This window comes from Macaca mulatta, chromosome 8 (assembly GCF_049350105.2).
Source record: "Macaca mulatta isolate MMU2019108-1 chromosome 8, T2T-MMU8v2.0, whole genome shotgun sequence".
Classification (NCBI taxonomy): Eukaryota; Metazoa; Chordata; class Mammalia; order Primates; family Cercopithecidae; genus Macaca; species Macaca mulatta.
The window spans coordinates 153,296,562-153,315,549 of NC_133413.1; the positions used below are offsets into that span (position 1 = coordinate 153,296,562).

Consider the following 18,988-nt stretch of genomic DNA (forward strand, 5'->3'; position numbering starts at 1 on the left):
CAGCCGGCACCTGAACCCTGAGCTAGCCTGACACAGGTCCAGCCCCTTTAGAACTCATGAATGCTGTCCAGTGGGCCATCCAGAGGTCTGGGAACTGGGGAGCTACCTACTCCATTTCAACTCTGCTGACACCTGACCACTTCCCTCAAGGCCTGAGGTCAGACCAGCCCAACCAGCTGACAACACCACAACCAACACCCACCCACACAGGCCCAAGGTGGAGCCTTTACAAGAAGCAGCAGCACTGCCACATGGAGACACCCCACTAACGTTAGACAGATTATTAGAGCAGAAAACTAACAGAGGAATTCTGGACTTAAACTTGACACTTGAACCATTGAACCTGATGGGCATCACAACCTCACTAACATCTTTTTTTTTACTTACTAATTATAGCCTTTCTGACTGGTATGAGATGGTATCTCACTGGTTTTGGTGGTTTTGATTTGCATGTCTCCAATGATCAGTAGTCTGAAGCATTTTTTCATGTATTTGTTGGCTGCTTGCGTGCCTTCTTTTGAGGAGTCTATGTTCATGGTCTGTGCCCAAGTCAGGTAGTGTTTGAAGTCAGGTAGTGTCATGCTTCTGGCCTTGTTCTTTTTGCTTAGGATTGTTTTGGCTATTTGGACCCTTTTTTGGTTTCTTTTAAATTTAGAGTAGTTTTTCTAATTCTGTGAAAAAAGACATTGATAGTTTGATAGGGATAGCCTTGAATCTGTATATTGCTTTGGGCAGTCTGGCCATTTTAACAACTTTGCTTCTTCTGATCCATAAGCATGGGATGTTTTTCCATTTGTTTATATCATCTATGATTTCTTTCAGCAAATGTTTTGTAGTTCTCAAAGTACCCAATGCTAGGCTCTTGGAAAACACAGTCAATAGAGCTTTCATTTACCTGATATGTCCCCCAAATTTAATTTAATTTAATTGATAGAAATGTATTTTCCTCAAACAACTCTTTTTCAAATCCTAGTCTGTGTAACAATTGGTAAATTAGCAAAGTATATGTAAAGATTAGTGGCATTTGTGTGTAACCAAAGAAAAAGAGTGGTTGTGACATGGATCATACTGTCACATGTCCCTGAAGAACGTGGATCATGTCCCTGACATGGGTCATACTGTTGTTCCAGGCCTTAACCTCTTCTTACTCCAGGCTGCTTGACTGACTCATCTCACACCAAGTTTTAAAATTTTTCAGTTTCCCTTTCTTATTTGTAAAGGGGCATATGTGTCACCTTCATGTAAAGGAAAACTTATTATGTTGACTCCCTCATCTTTGTAAATTTTGGGTCTTTGTTTGCCAACCCTCCTCATCCCAGGAGGGTTGGCCACCAGACTGGGGGGTGAATTGTTTCCTGGGGATCCATTAACCATGGATTGTACCATGGGTCAGGCATCTGCTCATCCAATACAGGACCCATTTGAGCCTAAACCTTCATCAAAACAAAAAATATAAACAAAAAATCTGTTAAATGGAATCTGGAGGGCTCAGCCCTCCTAATGTGGACCTCAGTATTTGTCCTGCTGGGGCTGTGCTGAGGACCACGTGCCTTTGAGTTTGGCTGATAAAAGCCTTATGACCAAAAGGCCCCTATGGCTTGACCTTCATTAACCACACAACTTAGGCTCAGGGCCATGGCAATTGACCAAATAAGTGGGCCTGCCCTACAGAGCAATTAATGCTGGAGCTCGGCCTCAGGCTCATTATAAAACCATAGAGCTATAAACACAAGACCCGCATCAACTCAAGCAGGTGTCCACTAAAAAGAAAATGCTATGCGCACATCCCAGATGGCATCACTCTGGCCCAGGAGAACACTCAGGAGATGACATCGCCTTGGAGGACCTCACCTCAGCTCAAGAACTTGCCGTTGGAGAAGATTTCTCCCCCAACTCAGGACACAACTTCATCCCAGGCTCTAAGATCTCAGCTCCCCAGCAATGCCCATGGACTGCCTTTCCTAATCTAAAAGTAAAGCAACAAGTGAACACACGTAGCTCACTCCATTTTCTGTTTAAAGGGCCTTTACCGATTCCTGCACATGGGGGAGGATAATTTTAGAGCACTGAGTTAACAATACAAAAACAGCAGTTCATGTAGTTTTTTAAACTAACTCTGAGATCAAAGGAAAAACATGTAAACAGCCAACTATGTTTTGTTAAAGATTCACAGGGGCGTTGAGACCTGACCAAGGACAAAGAAGTTTTCAACCTCCTCAGACGCTTGCTGGCTCCCTGGAGTCTGTGGTCGTGGGTCACCTCTCAATCACGCCTCCCTCCTCTTCCCCTTTCCCTTAACTAAAAAGAGCCTACAATTTGCACTGTATTAAGATGGTCTTGGTGACACTAGTCTGCCATCTCCTCAGGTTGCTGGCTGCTGAATACCCCTGCTTTTCCTCCCACCAACTCTTGTCTCTCGAGTTTGGTTTTCATGCAGCAAGCAGCCGAGCCTGGGTTCAGCTACACGAAGGCATGAACTGGACACAGGACATGGATTGCTTTTCTTTCTTTGGTTTTAGTAATTGTAATGAGTTTCTGCAGCTTCCTGACTGCTTAGCCTATCACGTTAGTTTGCTTTGGCTGCAATAACAAAGTACCTGAACTGGGTGGCTTAACCAACAGAAAGTTGTTTTTCATAATTCCAGAGGCTAGAAGACTAAGATGAAGGTGTTGGGGGTGGTGGTTTCTGCTCAAGCTTCTCTCCTTGGCTTATAGACCACATCACAGCGACACCCTCTGTTTGTGCCTGGGTTCTAATCCCTTTTCCTCCTAGGACACCTGTCATATTGGATTAGGGTCTATCCCAGTGACCTGGTTTCACATTGTTTATCTCTTTAAAGACTCTTGTCTTCAAATACAGTAATATTCTGAGGTCCTGGGCTTAGGAGTTCAACACAGAAACTTCTGGGAGACACAACTCACCTATAACACCCATGGTCCTTATAAAATCCCTGATCTCCAGGACCACCCACACTCCTACACTCCCATGCCCAAGGGACACCTGGAAAAGGTTGATACTCTCTGTGCCACTCTGAAAATTAATGGAGATTATTGCTTTCCCCAGAAGGTACTTGTCTCACATCAACATCTTACCCCCAGGGAAAGGACCACTCACTCTCCAGGAACTTCTCCTACTAATCCTCTCCAGGATCCTACCATGACCTTCTGCCCTGCATCTCTAACCATCACAACCACTCTTTTTCCTTGGTTACACACAAATGCCACTAATCCTTACATATACCTTCCTAATTTGCCCATTGTTATCCTCCAAAAATATAATTGATCAACTTGCTACCTTGACACAAGCAACACACCAAGTAGTATTATTCAAATATATGTGTAGTTGTCAAGTGCACTGAAATCGTGTTGTACAAATTCAATGCAATTCCCATCAAAATGCCAACATCATTCTTCACAGAACTAGGAAAAACAGTCCTAAAACTCTTATGGAATCAAAAAAGAGCCCCCATAGCCAAAGCAAGACTAATCAAAAAGAACAAATCTGGAGGCATCACATTACCTTATTTCAAGCTATACTATAAGGCCATAGTCACCAAAACAGCATGGTACTGGTATAAAAGTAGGCACATAGACCAATGGAACAGAATAGAGAACCCAGAAATAAACCCAAATAGTTACAGCCAACTGATCTTCGACAAAGCAAACAAAAACATAAAGTGGGAAAAAGGCACCCTATTCAACAAATGGTGCTGGGATAATTGGCAAGCCACATGCCGGAAAATGAGAATGGGTCCTCGTCTTTCACCTTACACAAAAATCAACTCAAGATAGATCAAAGACTTAAATCTAAGACCTGAAACTATACAAATTCCAGAAGATAACATTGGAAAAACCCTTCTAGACATTGGCTTAGGCAAGGATTTCATGACCAAGAACCCAAAAGCAAATACAATAAACACAAAGATAAATAGCTGGGACTTAATTAAACTAAAGAGCTGTTGTACTGCAAAAGGAACAGTCAGCAGAGTAAACAGGCAACCCACAGAGTGGAGAAAACCCTCACAATCTATACATCTGACAAAGGACTAATATCTGGAATCTATAGTCAACTCAAACAAATTAGCAAGAAAGAAACAAACCAACCCGTCAAAAAGTGGGCTAAGGACACGAATAGACAATTCTCAAAAGAAGATATACAAATGGCCAACAAACATAAGAAAAAATGCTCAACATCACTAATGATCAGGGAAATGCAAATCAAAACCACAATGCGATACCATCTTACTCCTGCAAGAATGGTCATAATCAAAAAATAGAAAAAATAGATGTTGACATGGATGCAATGAACAGGGAACACTTCTAACTACCGGTGGGCGTGTAAACTAGTACAGCCACTGTGGAAAACAGTGTGGAGATTTCCTAAAGAACTAAAAGTAGAACTACCATTTGATCCAGCAATCCCATTACTGGGTATCCACTCAAAAGAAAAGAAGTCATTATACAAGAAAGATACTTGCACACGCATGTTTACAGCAGTACAATTTGGAAGTGCAAAAATGTGGAACCAACCCAAACACCCATCAATCAACGAGTGGATAAAGAAACTGTGCATATATATATATATAGGAATACTGCTCAACCATAAAAAAGAATGAAGTCATAGCATTCACAGTGATCTGGAATTATGCTAAGTGAAGTAACTCTGGAATGGGAAACCAAGCATCGTATGTTCTCACTCATAAGTTGGGGCCAAGCTATGAGAATGCAAAGGCATAAGAATGATACAATGGACTTTGGGAACTCAGGGAGAAAGGGTGGGAAAAGGGTGAGGGATAAAAGACTACAAATAGTGTGCAATGTATACTGCTCGGGTGATGGCTGCACCAAAATCGCACAAATCACCACTAAAGAACTTACTCTTGTAACCAAACACTACCTGTTCCCCAATAACCTATGGAAATAAAAGCAATTTTAATGAAATAAAATAAAATCATGTTGTACATATGAATATATACATAATCACACTTTTAAATACACTTTGCAACCCCACCCAGATACTGTTAGAGACTCTGGAAATTTCAGATCTACTTCATTGGCTAATAGCATATTCACGGAGAGCCGAACTATGGATCTATAGGATTTGTAGGTAGCCGAGCTACGGACCACCTACAAAGATCCCCTGTGCTTCGTGCTCCCTCCTTCTACTCACATGTCTATTTAAAGTCTTCCTGCTGTTTAGGGCATCTGACACCCTGCTCTGTAATGTCTCATCTCTCATGACCCTAGCGCTTTCTCAATATGGCATCCAAGCATCACCAGGCCAATCATGTAATCATCGTTTTTATTTTCTGTGCTTCTGATGCCTTTCTGGGCTTGCATCCTGGAAAGGATGCCCTACCAGGGCTGGCCAATTACTACAGATGGTCAAGGTCCCCCCAGTGAATGCCTTTCCTGTGAAGTCTCACCAGGGCAAGCCCTGTGCCAGCCACCTTCTCCATGGGGCTTGCACACTCCAGGCCACAGTTCCCCTGCACAGATGCCCCCAGAGTCAGGCACCAGACAGCCAGCAACAATCCCCATGACTCGGAACCCTGGGTAATCATGCAAAGCAATCAGTCCCAAGCCTGCCTACCCTGCTTTCACTGGTTCCTCCCCCAGGAAGAACTAAACCTCTGCCTCCAGATTGACCCGGATGCTTGCAATGTGGTCATGATGGCAAGAACAGCCCCTGCCACTGCACGCTGTCAGTAGCAGACTGTTTTTCAACCACAGTAGTCTCCTGGCCTGTGGGTCTCACCACAACTGAGTAAGAATTAAGCCTACATTTAAAAACCACAAAAAGTTACGTATGGAACAGAGTTGCCTGGAATTACAGACACAGACATGCACACACACACATGCACACGCAGGCACACATTTCACTGCTAAGTTCTGAATAAACTCAGTGAATCGTGCCACTGTCAATTTCCTGTTTTGAAGACTGTTCTATATAAATGCAAGCTGCTGACAGTGGAAGGCTGTGTGAAGGGTGTGGGGGACCCATCTCTATATATATGTCAACAAATTGGAATGTATCTATAATAATTTTGAGATAAAAGGCTTTAAAATATTTTTCCAAGGTTTATTTTAGGATCCCATGATCTGGTGCTGACTAGGGAGTTGGACGGGTATCTGTGAGAGCCCCATAAACAAGAAAGCCAACTCTGAGGTGTGCACCTCGCTCCTCCCTTATTCCTTTCCCAGGCTGCGCTGCATTGCCAAGGGAGGGGAAGCGACCTGCAGTCACAGGGTGACTGGCCTGAGGCCCTGAGTCCCAGAACTACTAAACACACCTGGAATGATAACCTAAGTATTTCCCCCTCCAAGGGGAAACAAATGCTCTGATCCTCATCAGCCACCATGAACTGGCTGCTGAGATCTTTGCCCCAGTGAAAGTCCCAGGGGATAAAGAGGATCTGGCTGGGCGCTTCCTCTCCCTGCACGGGAGAACTGTGGAGTGGCCAGTTCAGGAGGGGTCAACTCTCTCTGCTGGATTAGGAGCACATGAGGCCCAAGGCAGGTTCATGTTGGGAACTGCAGCCTCTCTGTGCCCACCCCAGGTCGTGGCACGTGGCATGGCTCCGTATCAACCAGAGGAATGAGTGAATAAAAGGCATCTGAGTCCTTGTTGGCCCAATCCTGTCTCTCCTGTTCCCAGAAACATTTCTGGAACCACACCCAAGATTCCCACCCCACATGACCCTTCCATCTCCTCACAGCATCCTCAGGACCTTCCCCAGGGGACAGCACGGGAAGCAGAGGACCCAACACTCGCTGCTGGAACGAGGTCTGGTCCATGAAAGATGAGGCCTGGGGCATGAGGTTGACACGATCAGCTGGGGAACACACGTCCCTCGAGACTCAGTTGTATCACTTGAAAGTGGGGATGTGTCAGGACAAGTGACCACAGGGGCCTTTTTACTCTACCCTGCAGGACCCTGTTCCAGGGTGACAACTTTCAGAGAGCTCAGGGCATGCTCGAGCTGCCTGGGAGGCAGGCTGCAGGAGGGAGCTTGACTGCACTCTGAGGTGCTGGGATCCCGCTTAATGACTCTGACACAGTCTGCACAGAGGCCGTGGCCAGGGGAGAGGAACAGGGACATGTGAGAGTAGGCAGGAGGGCAAGGGACAGAATCACAGTGCCCTTGCATGGCCACACAAGGAGCCTGGAGCCAGCGTTGGGAGGGGTAGAGTCAAGCTGTCCAGAGGGCACTGCTTGCTGGAGAAGGGGCCAGGTGGGGCTGGGGACAAGGCCAGGCCCAGCCAGCAAGATCATCCCCAGCTGTGCCCTGGCCTTGCTGTTTGGTAAAGCTGGAAAGCCCCAGTCCTGCAGGCCCTGGGGAGTTCCATTTATGCAGGAGCTGGCTGGACAGAGGGGTGACTCAGGAAGCTGTGCACGTGGGAGAGAAGAAGGGTGGCCTGGGGTCAGGCAGAGGAAGGCTGGTGGCCAGGCTGGGACCCTGGGTGCAGAGGCGCGACTAGTTGATCGCTCTGAAAGTGAGGAGGGGGAACGTGCCGGGCCTCAGTATGAAGCTGTAGACCATCTTTATATCCTCTTTGGTTAGTGTCTCCACCAGGAAGTGTTTCAGCACCTAGGACAGAGGCTGGGTTTCCATCTGGCCTGGTCAGCAGCCCATGGACCTGGGGCAGCTTCCTCCCATCCTCCCAGGTGCAGCAATTATGCTGAAGGGGGAGCAGCAGCCTGGGCCCCAACCTGTCCCATTCCTGACCAGCCCCACCTTACAGACCAGGCCCAGACTGAATCCTACCCAGGTCTTGCCCAAGCCCCATTATCCTGTACAGGCTCCACCCCACTCCCCTAGTCCCCACCTCACTGTTTAGAAGTAACCTCACCCAGATCCTACACTGTCTTGATCAGCACAGACCCTCCCTGGTCACGCCGACCTCAACCAGCCAAGGCCCCATCCGGTTCCCAGATGTCAATCACACCATGCAAGCCCCGCCCCCAGGGTGCAGGCCCCGCCTCTGCTGCCCAGGTCCCGCCCCCGCCCCCGCCCCCGGCCTGCTCACATGGTGCAGCAGCAGCAGCATCTCCGTTTCTGCCAGGCGCCGCCCCAGGCACTGGCGCATGCCAAAGCCAAAGGGCACGTTGTGGAAGTTCTTTCCAGAGCCCCTGATGTCTAGCCAGCGCTGGGGATTGTAGCGCTCAGGCCTCGGGAACAAGGCGGGGTTGCGACCCAGCGAGTAGAGGAAAACCTGCACCAGTGTCTGCGGACGGTGCAGAGCGGGGATCAGGGAATGATTGGGGAGGGAGGTTCTCAGCTGGAGGGGTGTGGGGCTCACTCACCCCGGCTGGGATGTGGTAGTTCTGAAGCACCAAGTCTGAGCTCACCACTCGCTCCAAAAACAGACCCACAGGGTAGAGCCTGGAGGTGGGGGCATCCACAGAAAGGGTCCTCAGCTGGACGGGGCTTCCCGTGCCCTCTGCAGCCTTCCTACCCAAGACCCCGCTAGAAGTCCCTGGCCCACGGGAAGCCCAGGTCTTGAGGAAGTGCTTCCTTGCACCTGCTGAGTCCGGCCAAACCTCCCCTAACTTGAGCAGCCCCAAGCCCAGAAGGACATGCCCCACGTTAATTCCAGGGCATTGAAGAGAGATTGCAGAGGAATAAGAGCTCCCTGTCCTTGAGGGAGAGGAAGAGCAGGTTCAGGGGGAATGGGCTGCTGGGTGACGCTGCTTATCAGCCCAGCTTCTGTCTGCCACCACCCAGTGGGGGCTGCTCTCCAGCAGGGGCCAGGGCCACAGGGAAGGCTCAGCTAGCACCCACCTCAAGGTCTCCTTGAGGGCCGCCCGCAGCAAGGGCAGCTCGGTGGTTGCCTTCTGAGGATGTTCACTGATGCTGGCGGCGGCGGCCAGGCTCTCCTGGCGCAGGGCCTGCTGCACGTCGGGGTTCCGAGCCAGCTCAAAGAGTGTCATCAGCAAGGGAAACGCCGTCTGCAGGAGCCACAGCTGCAGGGTCAGACCTTGCACAGGAGGACTCAGCCCCCGGGACACCCCTCCCAGGACAACCTCCCTGTGAGGGGTGGAGACATGCATGCCCTGAGCATGACAGAGCCCTGGGACCCTGGATCTGAAACCTTGATGACCACTTGGGCCAGTTTCCCTGACTTCTTCAGGGAAAGGTGACCCCCATCTCCACCAAGGCCCAGGTTCCCTGCAGCCTCTTCAGGGTGGGTTCTCACAGCCACCATTAGGGCAGGGGGGCCAAACCTCAGCATCATCCAGGGAGTCCTGGAGCCCCAGCTCCCTCTGCTTCCATTGGATCCTCCCCACGGGGCACCCACAGTCCCCTCTGCACTGGCTGGAGCCTGTGCTGCTGTCTTCCTCACAACCCTGCCCTCCCATGGATCTCCTTTTCTGGCCCCAGGTGACCAGGCACACTGGGAAGGGTGCCTGTGGAGTCCTCCAGCCACCTCTCATCCCTCCTTCTCCTCGTACACCCAGAGCTTTCCAATGGGGACTGAGCTGCTGTGTGTCCAGGGCCTCGTCCAGCTGTCTTCCAGCCTGGAGCACATTTCCCCACACAGGTAACTGCAAACTCTGTCTCCTGTGAGGGGGAGCTCCAATTTCCCCTCCCCTGCAAATCTCATTCCTTAATAAATGGAGGGGAAAGGCTGAGGGCAACAGAAATGTAGGGCCCGTAGCCTGGGGATGGGGCATGTGGGTGCTGTGTGGCATTGGCAGGCACTGCCTGGGAGGCAGGCTTGGCATCACCCTCTCTGGGTGGGGCTGGTTGCCGGCCTGACCGTGTCCACGCTCCCTGCAGTGAGTTCCATAGAGTTGGCCTTGATGGCTTCTAGTGACAGTTCTGCATTCAACAGGAGTTCCGCCACGATGCCTGTATAGTGCTGAGGGCGGCTGAAGGCCAGTTCCTGATAGATTTTCTGGATACAGTTGTCGCCTGTCCGGGGAGCGGGACACAGGCCTCAGTCCTTGGTGCTGGGAAGCGTCCTTCAGTGTCCTCCTCCTGCCCAGGCTGCCCCAATACCCAAGTCTCCCTGCTCTCATCCCAAATTCTCCGGATCAGCCCAGCCCAGCCCAGCCCCAGCCTCACTCCCAATCTCCCTGGCAGGAAGGTGAGGAATCCCCAGCCCCTCCCTGTGGCCTCCATTCCCCGCTGGGTGGTGGAGTGGAACAAATTGGGCCCCCATGGTGTCCCTTCTCCATAGCACTGCCTGGGTCCCTGGCCTCACCGTACTGGAAGATGCAGTCCCAGGCCTCAAAATGCTCCTTCCACACCTTGGGACTGGTCCAGCGAGACAGGCTCCTGGGCATGAACATGAGCTGGACGGTGGATTTGAACATGACCTCCAGGGCATGGAGGAAGCTCAGGGTGGCAGAGCTGGGGCTGTGACCAACCAGGCCCAGCCGCTCTCCAAAAAGAGCTAAGTTGCTGGCTGCGGGGAGGATGAACTGCTGAGCACAAGGAAGCCCCGGGCCTCCGGGCTGCCTCCCCCCACTCCCTCCAGCCCCCCGTCCCCGTCCCTGGCCACTCCAGGGTCTCTGAGGCTGGACCTTCCCACCTGGCCCACACCTTCTATGGTGTAGTGGAAGATGCTGGGCTGGACGTCCAGGGTCACGCTGTCCCGGGCGTTCTGCAGCACCTTATTCCTCAGGGCCTGGGAGAAGTCCCTGGCCACCGCATCCACCATCGGGAGGAACCTCTGCACAGCCTTGGGCGACAGCACATCTGGGTTCAGCCGCAATCGATTGAAGCGCCATTCAGGCCCATTCCTACAGAGGCCAGGGCAGAGCTTGTGAGGCCGCCCCAGCAAGACACAGGCCCTGACCCGTATCCCATCCTCCTTGTCCCTGAGGGGAATCGGCCTGCAGAGAGCTGACTGGGGGCCCTGGTGGAAGCTGCCTGTTTGTGTTCGAGCTGCAGCCTTTTCTCAGAGCGGCCTCCAGGTGCTGGGCAAAGGCCACTCAGGTCCAATCAGGGATGAGACGGTAGTTTCTGCCCGCAGGTGCTGAGGAGGTAACAGGTCATTCCTGGGACCTGGCACCCCAAGGCTGGCACCACCTCACCCATGCAGGCCCTCCCTGTAGTGGGGGGGAGGGCTTTTCTCCTAAGGAGGAGGTGATCTCTGGTATCAAGCTTTGCCCATCTCGCCCACACAGTGTTCGAGGGGAGAGCCCCTCGCTGCCCTCTCCTCCCCGCCCTTCCCTGTCCTGGGCACAGTGCCTCTGAGGCAGCAGTCTCTGCCTGTCTCTGTGAAGCATCTGCATCTTCTGCAGGCCAGGAACCGAGCTCTGTGCCTCATGCCATCCTCACCCACAGCCAGAGTGTGTTGGGGCTCCATGGATGCCCCCATGGAATGGTGGGGAGGAATTTCCTCTCTCAGCCACATTCCTGCAAAACTCCTTTATTTATGTCCAGCCGGCTGCTGTCCGAGTTGACAGTGATGACAGACAGAAGATGCACATGTACACGTGTGCCCGTGCAAGACCTCAACACACATGTGTGAAGAGACACATGTACACGTGTGCACAGACACTACACCCATGCCGGCACCTGCACATGCACACACACAGACACCCGTGCACACACACCACACCTCATACATGCACACACCCAGACACGTGTACACGCACATGCGCACACACAGACACCCATGCACACACACCACACCTCATACATGCACACACCCAGACACGTGTACACGCACATGCGCACACACAGACACCCGTGCACACACACCACACCTCATACATGCACACACCCAGACACGTGTACACGCACATGCGCACACACAGACACCCGTGCACACACACCACACCTCATACATGCACACACCCAGACACGTGTACACGCACATGCACACACAGAGACAGCCGTGCACACACACCACACATCATACATGCACACACAGACACTTGTACACGCACATGCACACATGTGCAAATGCAGGTGCAGAGGAACACACAGCATGTGCACAGATGCGAGACACGCACACACACCGGAGCACTCTCCTTCCTTCTGTTATGCGCACACAGCCTCCTGGACCTGCCTTCCTGGGTCCTGACTCCCACCCAGATGTCGTCTGTCGGCCAGCCTCAGTGAAGGCCCTGAACCACAGGTGCCCTTTTACCTAAATCCCGCTATTCCCAAGAGAATTCCTTTCCCGCCATGGAGTGGGGGCTGTCGCCACTGTGACATCCTCGTCCAGTCCTTCCCCCATCATAATGGCAACATCCCTGCAGGTGACCGACTCCAAGCACCAGCCTCTCCCTGTCCACCTGACCAGGCGCCACCCTCTCCACGGGCCAGGAAACATCCTCCCCAGTGTCACCAACTGCCCCACCTCGTGCCTTGCTTCTGAGAACAATGGAGCCACCAGCCACCTGCGTCCCCACCTGCCTCCTGCCCAGGACTGTCCCCATCACGAAGGTTTACCGGGACTATAGGGACCATGAGCGCCGTGAGGGAGGCTGCGGCCCTGGTCAACACCAGGCTCAGCGCTCACAGCCTGTGACCTGGGCCAGTGGGAGTCCCCTTCTCAGGACCCCAGTTTTCTGACCTGTGGGAAGGAGAGTCCCCAGACCGCAAGAGAAAGAAGCCGCCGAGGTCGGTGCAGAGCGGGTTCTCGCTACACAGAAGGGCTCATTGCTCTGCGTTCTCTCCTCTGCAAAGGTGCCCGTGCCCATTTCTCCACCACTGTCCTGCTTCCCCTAGTTGCAGGGCAGACTTGACCCCACGGGATGGCCATCCTCCGGGCTGGGTGCTCACCCTCACAGCCCACCACACAGGCTCAGAGTGGATGTGCTTTCGGGTCCTGCCTCTTTCACCTCCCCACCACACCCAGGCTGCCCACCCTGCTCCCAGATCCCAGCTCGCCCCTCACAGCAAGAACACGCCACATTTGTGCCCACGATGTTGTCTGTAGGCCACCCAGGGCTCCAGGCTCATCCTGTGGGGATGTAGGCTGTCCACCTGCTGTAGCTTCTCTACGTCTTCCGGCAGCATCACACACACCATTCGTGGTCCTCCCAAGTGGTATCTATGGGGCCAAGCACAAGGCCCTGCTGGATGGGGTCATGTCTCCCCGGCCGCACTCTGCATTCCCAATCCAAAGTGTCTCCTGTCCACCCATCCCGCTCCGGGATTAGCAGCTTCACAGCTGAAGCCCTCCTGCTGGCTCCTCGGAAGGTCTCAACTTTAGTGCCTCTGAGTCCTGCCCTCTCTGCAGCGAGCTGGGGTTTGCTCTGCACCATCCCCTGCACTGGCAGAGCCACAGACCAGCACATGCAGCACTCCCTCCCCATCCTCCAAAGGATGCAGAGTGCCGGGGCCTGCTGGGAACAGCAGTGCTGTGTGCCCGGCAGGGTCCTGGGCAGCAGGGGCAGGGCTCTGGGTGTTCCCAGCGAGGGCCAGGGAGGGCTTTACCTGAAAATGGGCCCCAGTTCCTGGAAGGTCTGATGTACCTCCAGGTGCAGGTGCTCATAACCCTGCTCCCTCCAGATCTGCAGCAGCCTCAGCCACCTGTTGCCTGGACGCTGGGGTATGGCTTCAAAGGGCAGCACCGTACTAGGGGCCCGGGCGGCTCTGGTGCTTAGTGCCTGTGCCCTTTGCAGGGACAGCCAGGGCGCTGCCATGCACACCTCTGCCTTTGCTCTGAGTGCCATTCCAATGCTCCCTCCACCCTGTTCAGCCCAAATCCTTTTATCTCACCCGGGAACCTGCCCTGGAAACAGATCACGTCATGGGAGAACTGGCTCTGGACCTGCCTGAAACTCTCAGAGCGAAGGTCAAGGCTGGAGGCCCCCAGCCAAAGGTAGATGAAGGAGAAGTCAGGTGCCTAATCCACTATTGCTGCAAGTCCTGCTGGTCTGAGGATGCTGAGAAGATGCGTGGGGTCTGGACAGGGGTCTATGCTGGTGGCAGGTGGTGGGACATGGCCTCTCCTTTCTCCAGGACTGAAAGGAGCAAAATGGATGGGGACTTTATCTTATCGTGAGATGAGAGGGGGCCTTGGATTCTTTTAATAGACTTTATTTTTATACCACAGATTTAGTTCATTGCAAACTTGATCCAAAACTGCAGAAAATTTCCATGTAGCCCCTGCCCTGACACAGGCACATCCTGCACCACAGGAGCACGCTGGTTCCATGTGAGGAATCTGGATACGCTGTTATCAACCAGGGTCCTGGATTGACATGGGGTCTCCTCCTGGTGGTGAACATTCTGTGGGTTTTGACAAATGGTTTGTGATTTGTATCCCTCCTTGCAGGATTCTACGAGTGTTTTCACTGCCTTAAAAAGAGGGAAGGAAAACCCATGCTCTGGCTGCTCACCCATCCTGCCCCAGCCTCTGGCATCTCCGGTCTTTTCATCATCACCATGCTTTTGCCTTTTCCAAAATGTTGTATAGTTGGAATGACACAGTTTGTAGCCTTTTCAAAGTGACTTATCTCAGTTAGTGATATGCATTTCAGGTTCCTCCATTTCTTTTCATGGCTTAATAGCTCATTTCCTTTTTTTTTTTTTTTTTCCCTAGAGGCTGGGTCTCACTTCTTTAGTGCTTGCCTTAGAGTTTGCAATATACACTTAAAATTCATCCTCCAAGTCCACTTTCATATAACACTATACAGCTTCAGAGGTAACGCAAGCACTTTACAATCATCAGATATTCTTAAGCAGGGCATAGTTGCTCATGTCTGTCATCCCAGCACTTTGGGAGGCTGATACAGGTGGATCACCTGAGGTCAGGAGCTGGAGACCATCCTGGCCAACATGACGAAACCCTGTCTCTACTAAAAATACAAAATTAGCCAGGTGTGGTGGTGCATGCCTGTAATCTCAGCTACTTGGCAAGCGAGGCAAGATGAATGCTTGAATCAGGGAGGCAGAGGTTGCAGTGAGCCATCATCCCACTGCACTCTAGCCTGGGCAGCAAAGCAAGACTCCATCTCAAAATAAATAAATAATAAGATATTTTTAATTCTACTCACCCATCCCTTGTATCATTGCTGTCCTTCATTTCACATATACATAACTATGATCATCAAATATACATTCTGACTTTTATTTATGTATATTTGTTTGTTTATTTATTTATTTATTTATTTATTTTTGAGACAGAGTCTCACTCTGTCGCCCAGGCTAGAGTACAATGGCGTGATCTCGGCTCATTGCAACCTCTGTCTCCCGGGTTCAAGCAATTATCCTGCCTCAGCCTCCCAAGTAGCTGGGATTACAGGCATGTGCCACCATGCCTGGCTAATGTTGTATTTTTAGTAGACACAGGGTTTCACCATGTTGGCCAGGCTGGTGTCGAACTCCTGACCTCAGGTGATCTGCCCACCTCGGCCTCCCAAAGTGCTGGGATTATAGGCATGAGCCACTGTGCCCAGCCAGCGTTCTTATTAAGCTAAAAGAATTTGATAACACCCATAGGTGCCCCTTAGAGACTTCCAGTTAGCTATACCCTATGAAGGACTGGCCCACAGCCCCAGAACCACCTGGAACCTGCCACACCCCAAATCAGCTGGAGAGTCCTGGACTTGGTCTCCCTGCAAGTCTCACCCTGAGCTTCTGATTGGCAGAGCCCCGTCACATGACTGCCCTTAGCAGCAGGGGAGCCTGGGAAGTGCAGTTTTCTAAGTCTCATTTTGGGGAAGGAGGGTTGTGAGGGACAAGAAAAATAAGAAAACGAGTTAATCAAAATCTGAAAACAGAAGTTATGCCATCTGTCACTCACATCACAGCCACAGCTTTCTCAAGGTTGAAAGTGTTTGGGGTTCCCGCAGCTTTTCCACTTTCTTGCTAATCACAAGACGAAGGCCTCAGTCTGCCGGCTTCACCACAGGGCCGAGGTGAGGTGAGACGCAGGGGTCCTCCCCATCAGGTCAGGCAGGGGCAGGCTGGGGCAGCCCTGGGGCTCCTGCATCACCCAGTGACCACCTGCCTTCTGTCTGTGCCCACGCCATCCCCAGCCCGAGCCTTAAAATGCCACAGCTGCACCGACCGTGAGAGCCACACCTGCCCTATCACACAGTGTGCAATGAATAAATGAAAGTCGATGTAATGAAACCTGAGAACTGCCATTCCCATTTCAAAACCCTGGCCCCACCGTTGTCCTCAGTCTCACACCATACCTCACTGCCACAGGACCCTGCCATCAAAGAGGCATAAACTAATTACCTACCAAACACCACTGCAGTGACAGTCTTCACAGTGAAATCTGAAAAATAAACAACTGAAAGAAATTAAGCTCTGTAGGCAGGAGGTAGGTACTGGATCCTACAAATTCCTAATAGTTCAACCCTACCCCCATCCCAGCCTGAGGAGCGGAACCCACACCAGCTCCATCCCATGCACAGCACCCTCCCCCACTGAGCCATGGAGCCCACCCTTCCCAGCCCCTCTGTGCCCCACAGCAGCAAGCACTCTTCCCGTTCCCGTGTTCCACCACATCCTCTCAACTGGAGCATTTCCACCGGCTGTAAACCTCTCCTATGTAAAAATGCATATTGTTGGGTGTGGTGGCTCATGCCTGTAATCCCAGCACTTTGGGAGGCTGAGGAGGGTGGACCACTTGAGATCAAGAATTCCAGGCCAGCTTGGACAAAATGGTGAAACCCTATCTCTACTAAAAATACAAAAATTAGCCAGGCATGGCGGCACATGCCTGTAATCCCAGCCACTTGGGAGGCTGAGGCAGGAGAATGGCTCGAACCTGGAAGGTGGAGGTTGCAGTAAGCCAAGATAGCGCCACTGCACTCCAGCCAGGGCAACAGAGCAAGACTTTGTCTCAAAAAATAAAGCATACATATAGACATGCATGCATACACATGGACATATTCATACACATACACGCATATATACATGAAAGCACACGGATACCTGCCTACACATATGCCCTGTGTGGACCCACATGTGTGCGTGTGTTTTGTGCATATATGCCTGTACACACACATGTGCATGCATGCGTACATAAGTTTATACATACATACTTCATGTGAGTAAGAACAAGCAAAAATCACGAACTTTCCTATGTGAATACCACCAATAACCCCTTAGAATAACTGTAAGCTCTCCTTCACAGGGCGAACAATGATAAACCATCCAGGGTAACTCAGTGTGCACTCCCTGCTAAAAAAGTTACACTTTACTGAAGAGCGCTTAAAACCTGAACGGAAATAGACAGACCATGCTTCCACATGAGAGGACCACTGTGGTAGAGGTGTCAATTCTCCCAGTAAAGTTTTTTTATTTTTTTGAGACAGGGTCTCGCTCAGTCACCCAGGCTGGAGTGCAGTGGCGTGAACACAGCTCACTGCAGCTTCGAACTCTTGGGCTCAAGTGATCCTCCCATCTCAGCCTTCTGACTGGCTGGGACCACAGATGTGGGCCACCATGACCAGCTAATTTCTTTCTTCCGTTTTTTGTTTGTTTGTTTGTTTGTTTGTTTGAGACCGGGGTCTCCCTGTGTTGCCCAGGCTGGTCCCAAACTCCTGGGTTCAAGTGATCCTCCCACCTCAGCCTCCCAGAGTGCTAGGATTACAGCCATGAGCCACCACAGCTGGCCAAATCAATAAACTCCAAATATCCTCCCAACAGGAGTTATGTGTGTAACATGAATCTGGAAGATTAAATGTGCAGCAAAGGCAGAAGTATGAAAGTACAAGAAAAACCAAGAGCTTACGCCAGCAGATCTCAGACCTTTCATACAGCTGGAGATGCACACATTACAGTACTGGCAAGGAGACGAACAAACACATCAGAGGATCAGAATGCAAAGGTGTGTGTGTGTGTGTGTGTCTGTGTATGTGTGTGTGTGTATATGTGTGTGTGTGTTTGTGCACATGTGTCTGTGAGTGCATGTGTGCATGTGTATGTGGGGGGGTGTGTGCACGTGTGTCTGTGTGTGTGTGTCTGTGTGTGTGTGTATGTGTGTGTCTGTGTGTGTGCGTGTGTGTCTGTGTGTGCACATGTGTCTGTGAGTGCATGTGTGCATGTGTATGTGGGGGGGTGTGTGCACGTGTGTCTGTGTGTGGGTGGGTGTGTCTGTGTACGTGTCTGTGTGTGTGCATGTGTGTCTGCATGTCTGTGTGTATGCATGTGTATGTGTGTGTGCATGTGTGTATGTGTGGGGGGTGCATGTGTGTGTGTCTGTGGGTGCATATGTGTATGTGTGTGTGTCTGAGTGTGTGTGCATGTGTCTGTGTGCATGTGTCTGTGTGCATGTGTGCGTGCAAGCATGTGTACATGCATGTGTGTGTGTGTGTGTGTGTGTCTGAATGTGTGCATGTGTTTGTGCCTGTGTGTGCCTGTGTCTGTGTCCGTGTGTGTCTGCGTGCGTGTCTGTGTGTGTGTCTATGTGTGTGTGTCTGTGTATGTCTGTGTCTGTGTGTCTGTGTCTGTGTGTGTCTGTGTGTGTGTGTCTGTGTGTGTGTGTCTGTGTCTGTGTGTGTCTGTGTGTATGTCTGTGTGTCTGTGTGTGTCTCTGTGTGTGTCTGTGTGTCTGTGTGTGTGTCTATGTGTGTGTGTCTGTGTATGTCTGTGTCTGTGTCTGTGTGTGTGTGTCTGTGTATGTCTGTGTGTGTGTGTCTGTGTCTGTGTCTGTGTGTGTCTGTGTGTGTGTGTCTGTGTCTGTGTGTGTGTCTGTGTATGTCTGTGTGTGTGTGTCTGTGTCTGTGTCTGTGTGTGTCTGTGTGTGTGTGTCTGTGTCTGTGTGTGTGTGTGTCTGTGTGTGTGTGTCTGTGTCTGTGTGTGTGTGTGTCTGTGTGTGTGTGTCTGTGTGTGTGTGTCTGTGTGTGTGTGTCTGTGTCTGTGTGTGTCTGTGTGTGTGTCTGTGTGTGTGTCTGTGTGTCTGTGTGTGTCTCTGTGTGTGTCTGTGTGTATGTGTGTGTGTCTGTGTGTCTGTGTGTGTGTCTCTGTGTGTGTGTGTCTACGTGTGTGAATTTAACACAGGCATCAGCACGGTGGTTCCAACCAGTGCTTCGAGTCAGCAGCATTGGAACAAT

The 18,988-nt window shown here is 51.3% G+C and overlaps 1 protein-coding gene across 2 annotated transcripts; it reads right to left on the minus strand.

Moving 5' to 3' along the window:
* Window positions 1-7,478: 7,478 nt before the first annotated feature.
* CYP11B2 (cytochrome P450 family 11 subfamily B member 2) lies at window positions 7,479-13,645 on the minus strand. 2 transcript variants are annotated; one of them, NM_001193748.2, is made up of 9 exons: window positions 13,407-13,645; window positions 12,865-13,020; window positions 10,554-10,753; window positions 10,213-10,416; window positions 9,766-9,920; window positions 8,787-8,953; window positions 8,309-8,387; window positions 8,032-8,229; window positions 7,479-7,592 (listed from the first exon to the last, which is right to left on the minus strand). In NM_001193748.2, the coding sequence occupies exons 1-9, from the start codon at window positions 13,643-13,645 to the stop codon at window positions 7,479-7,481; spliced, it is 1,512 nt and encodes a 503-aa protein (NP_001180677.2). The 2 variants fall into 2 exon arrangements, with proteins under 2 accessions (NP_001180677.2, XP_001084809.2); XM_001084809.4 differs by lacking the exon at window positions 8,032-8,229.
* Window positions 13,646-18,988: the final 5,343 nt, after the last annotated feature.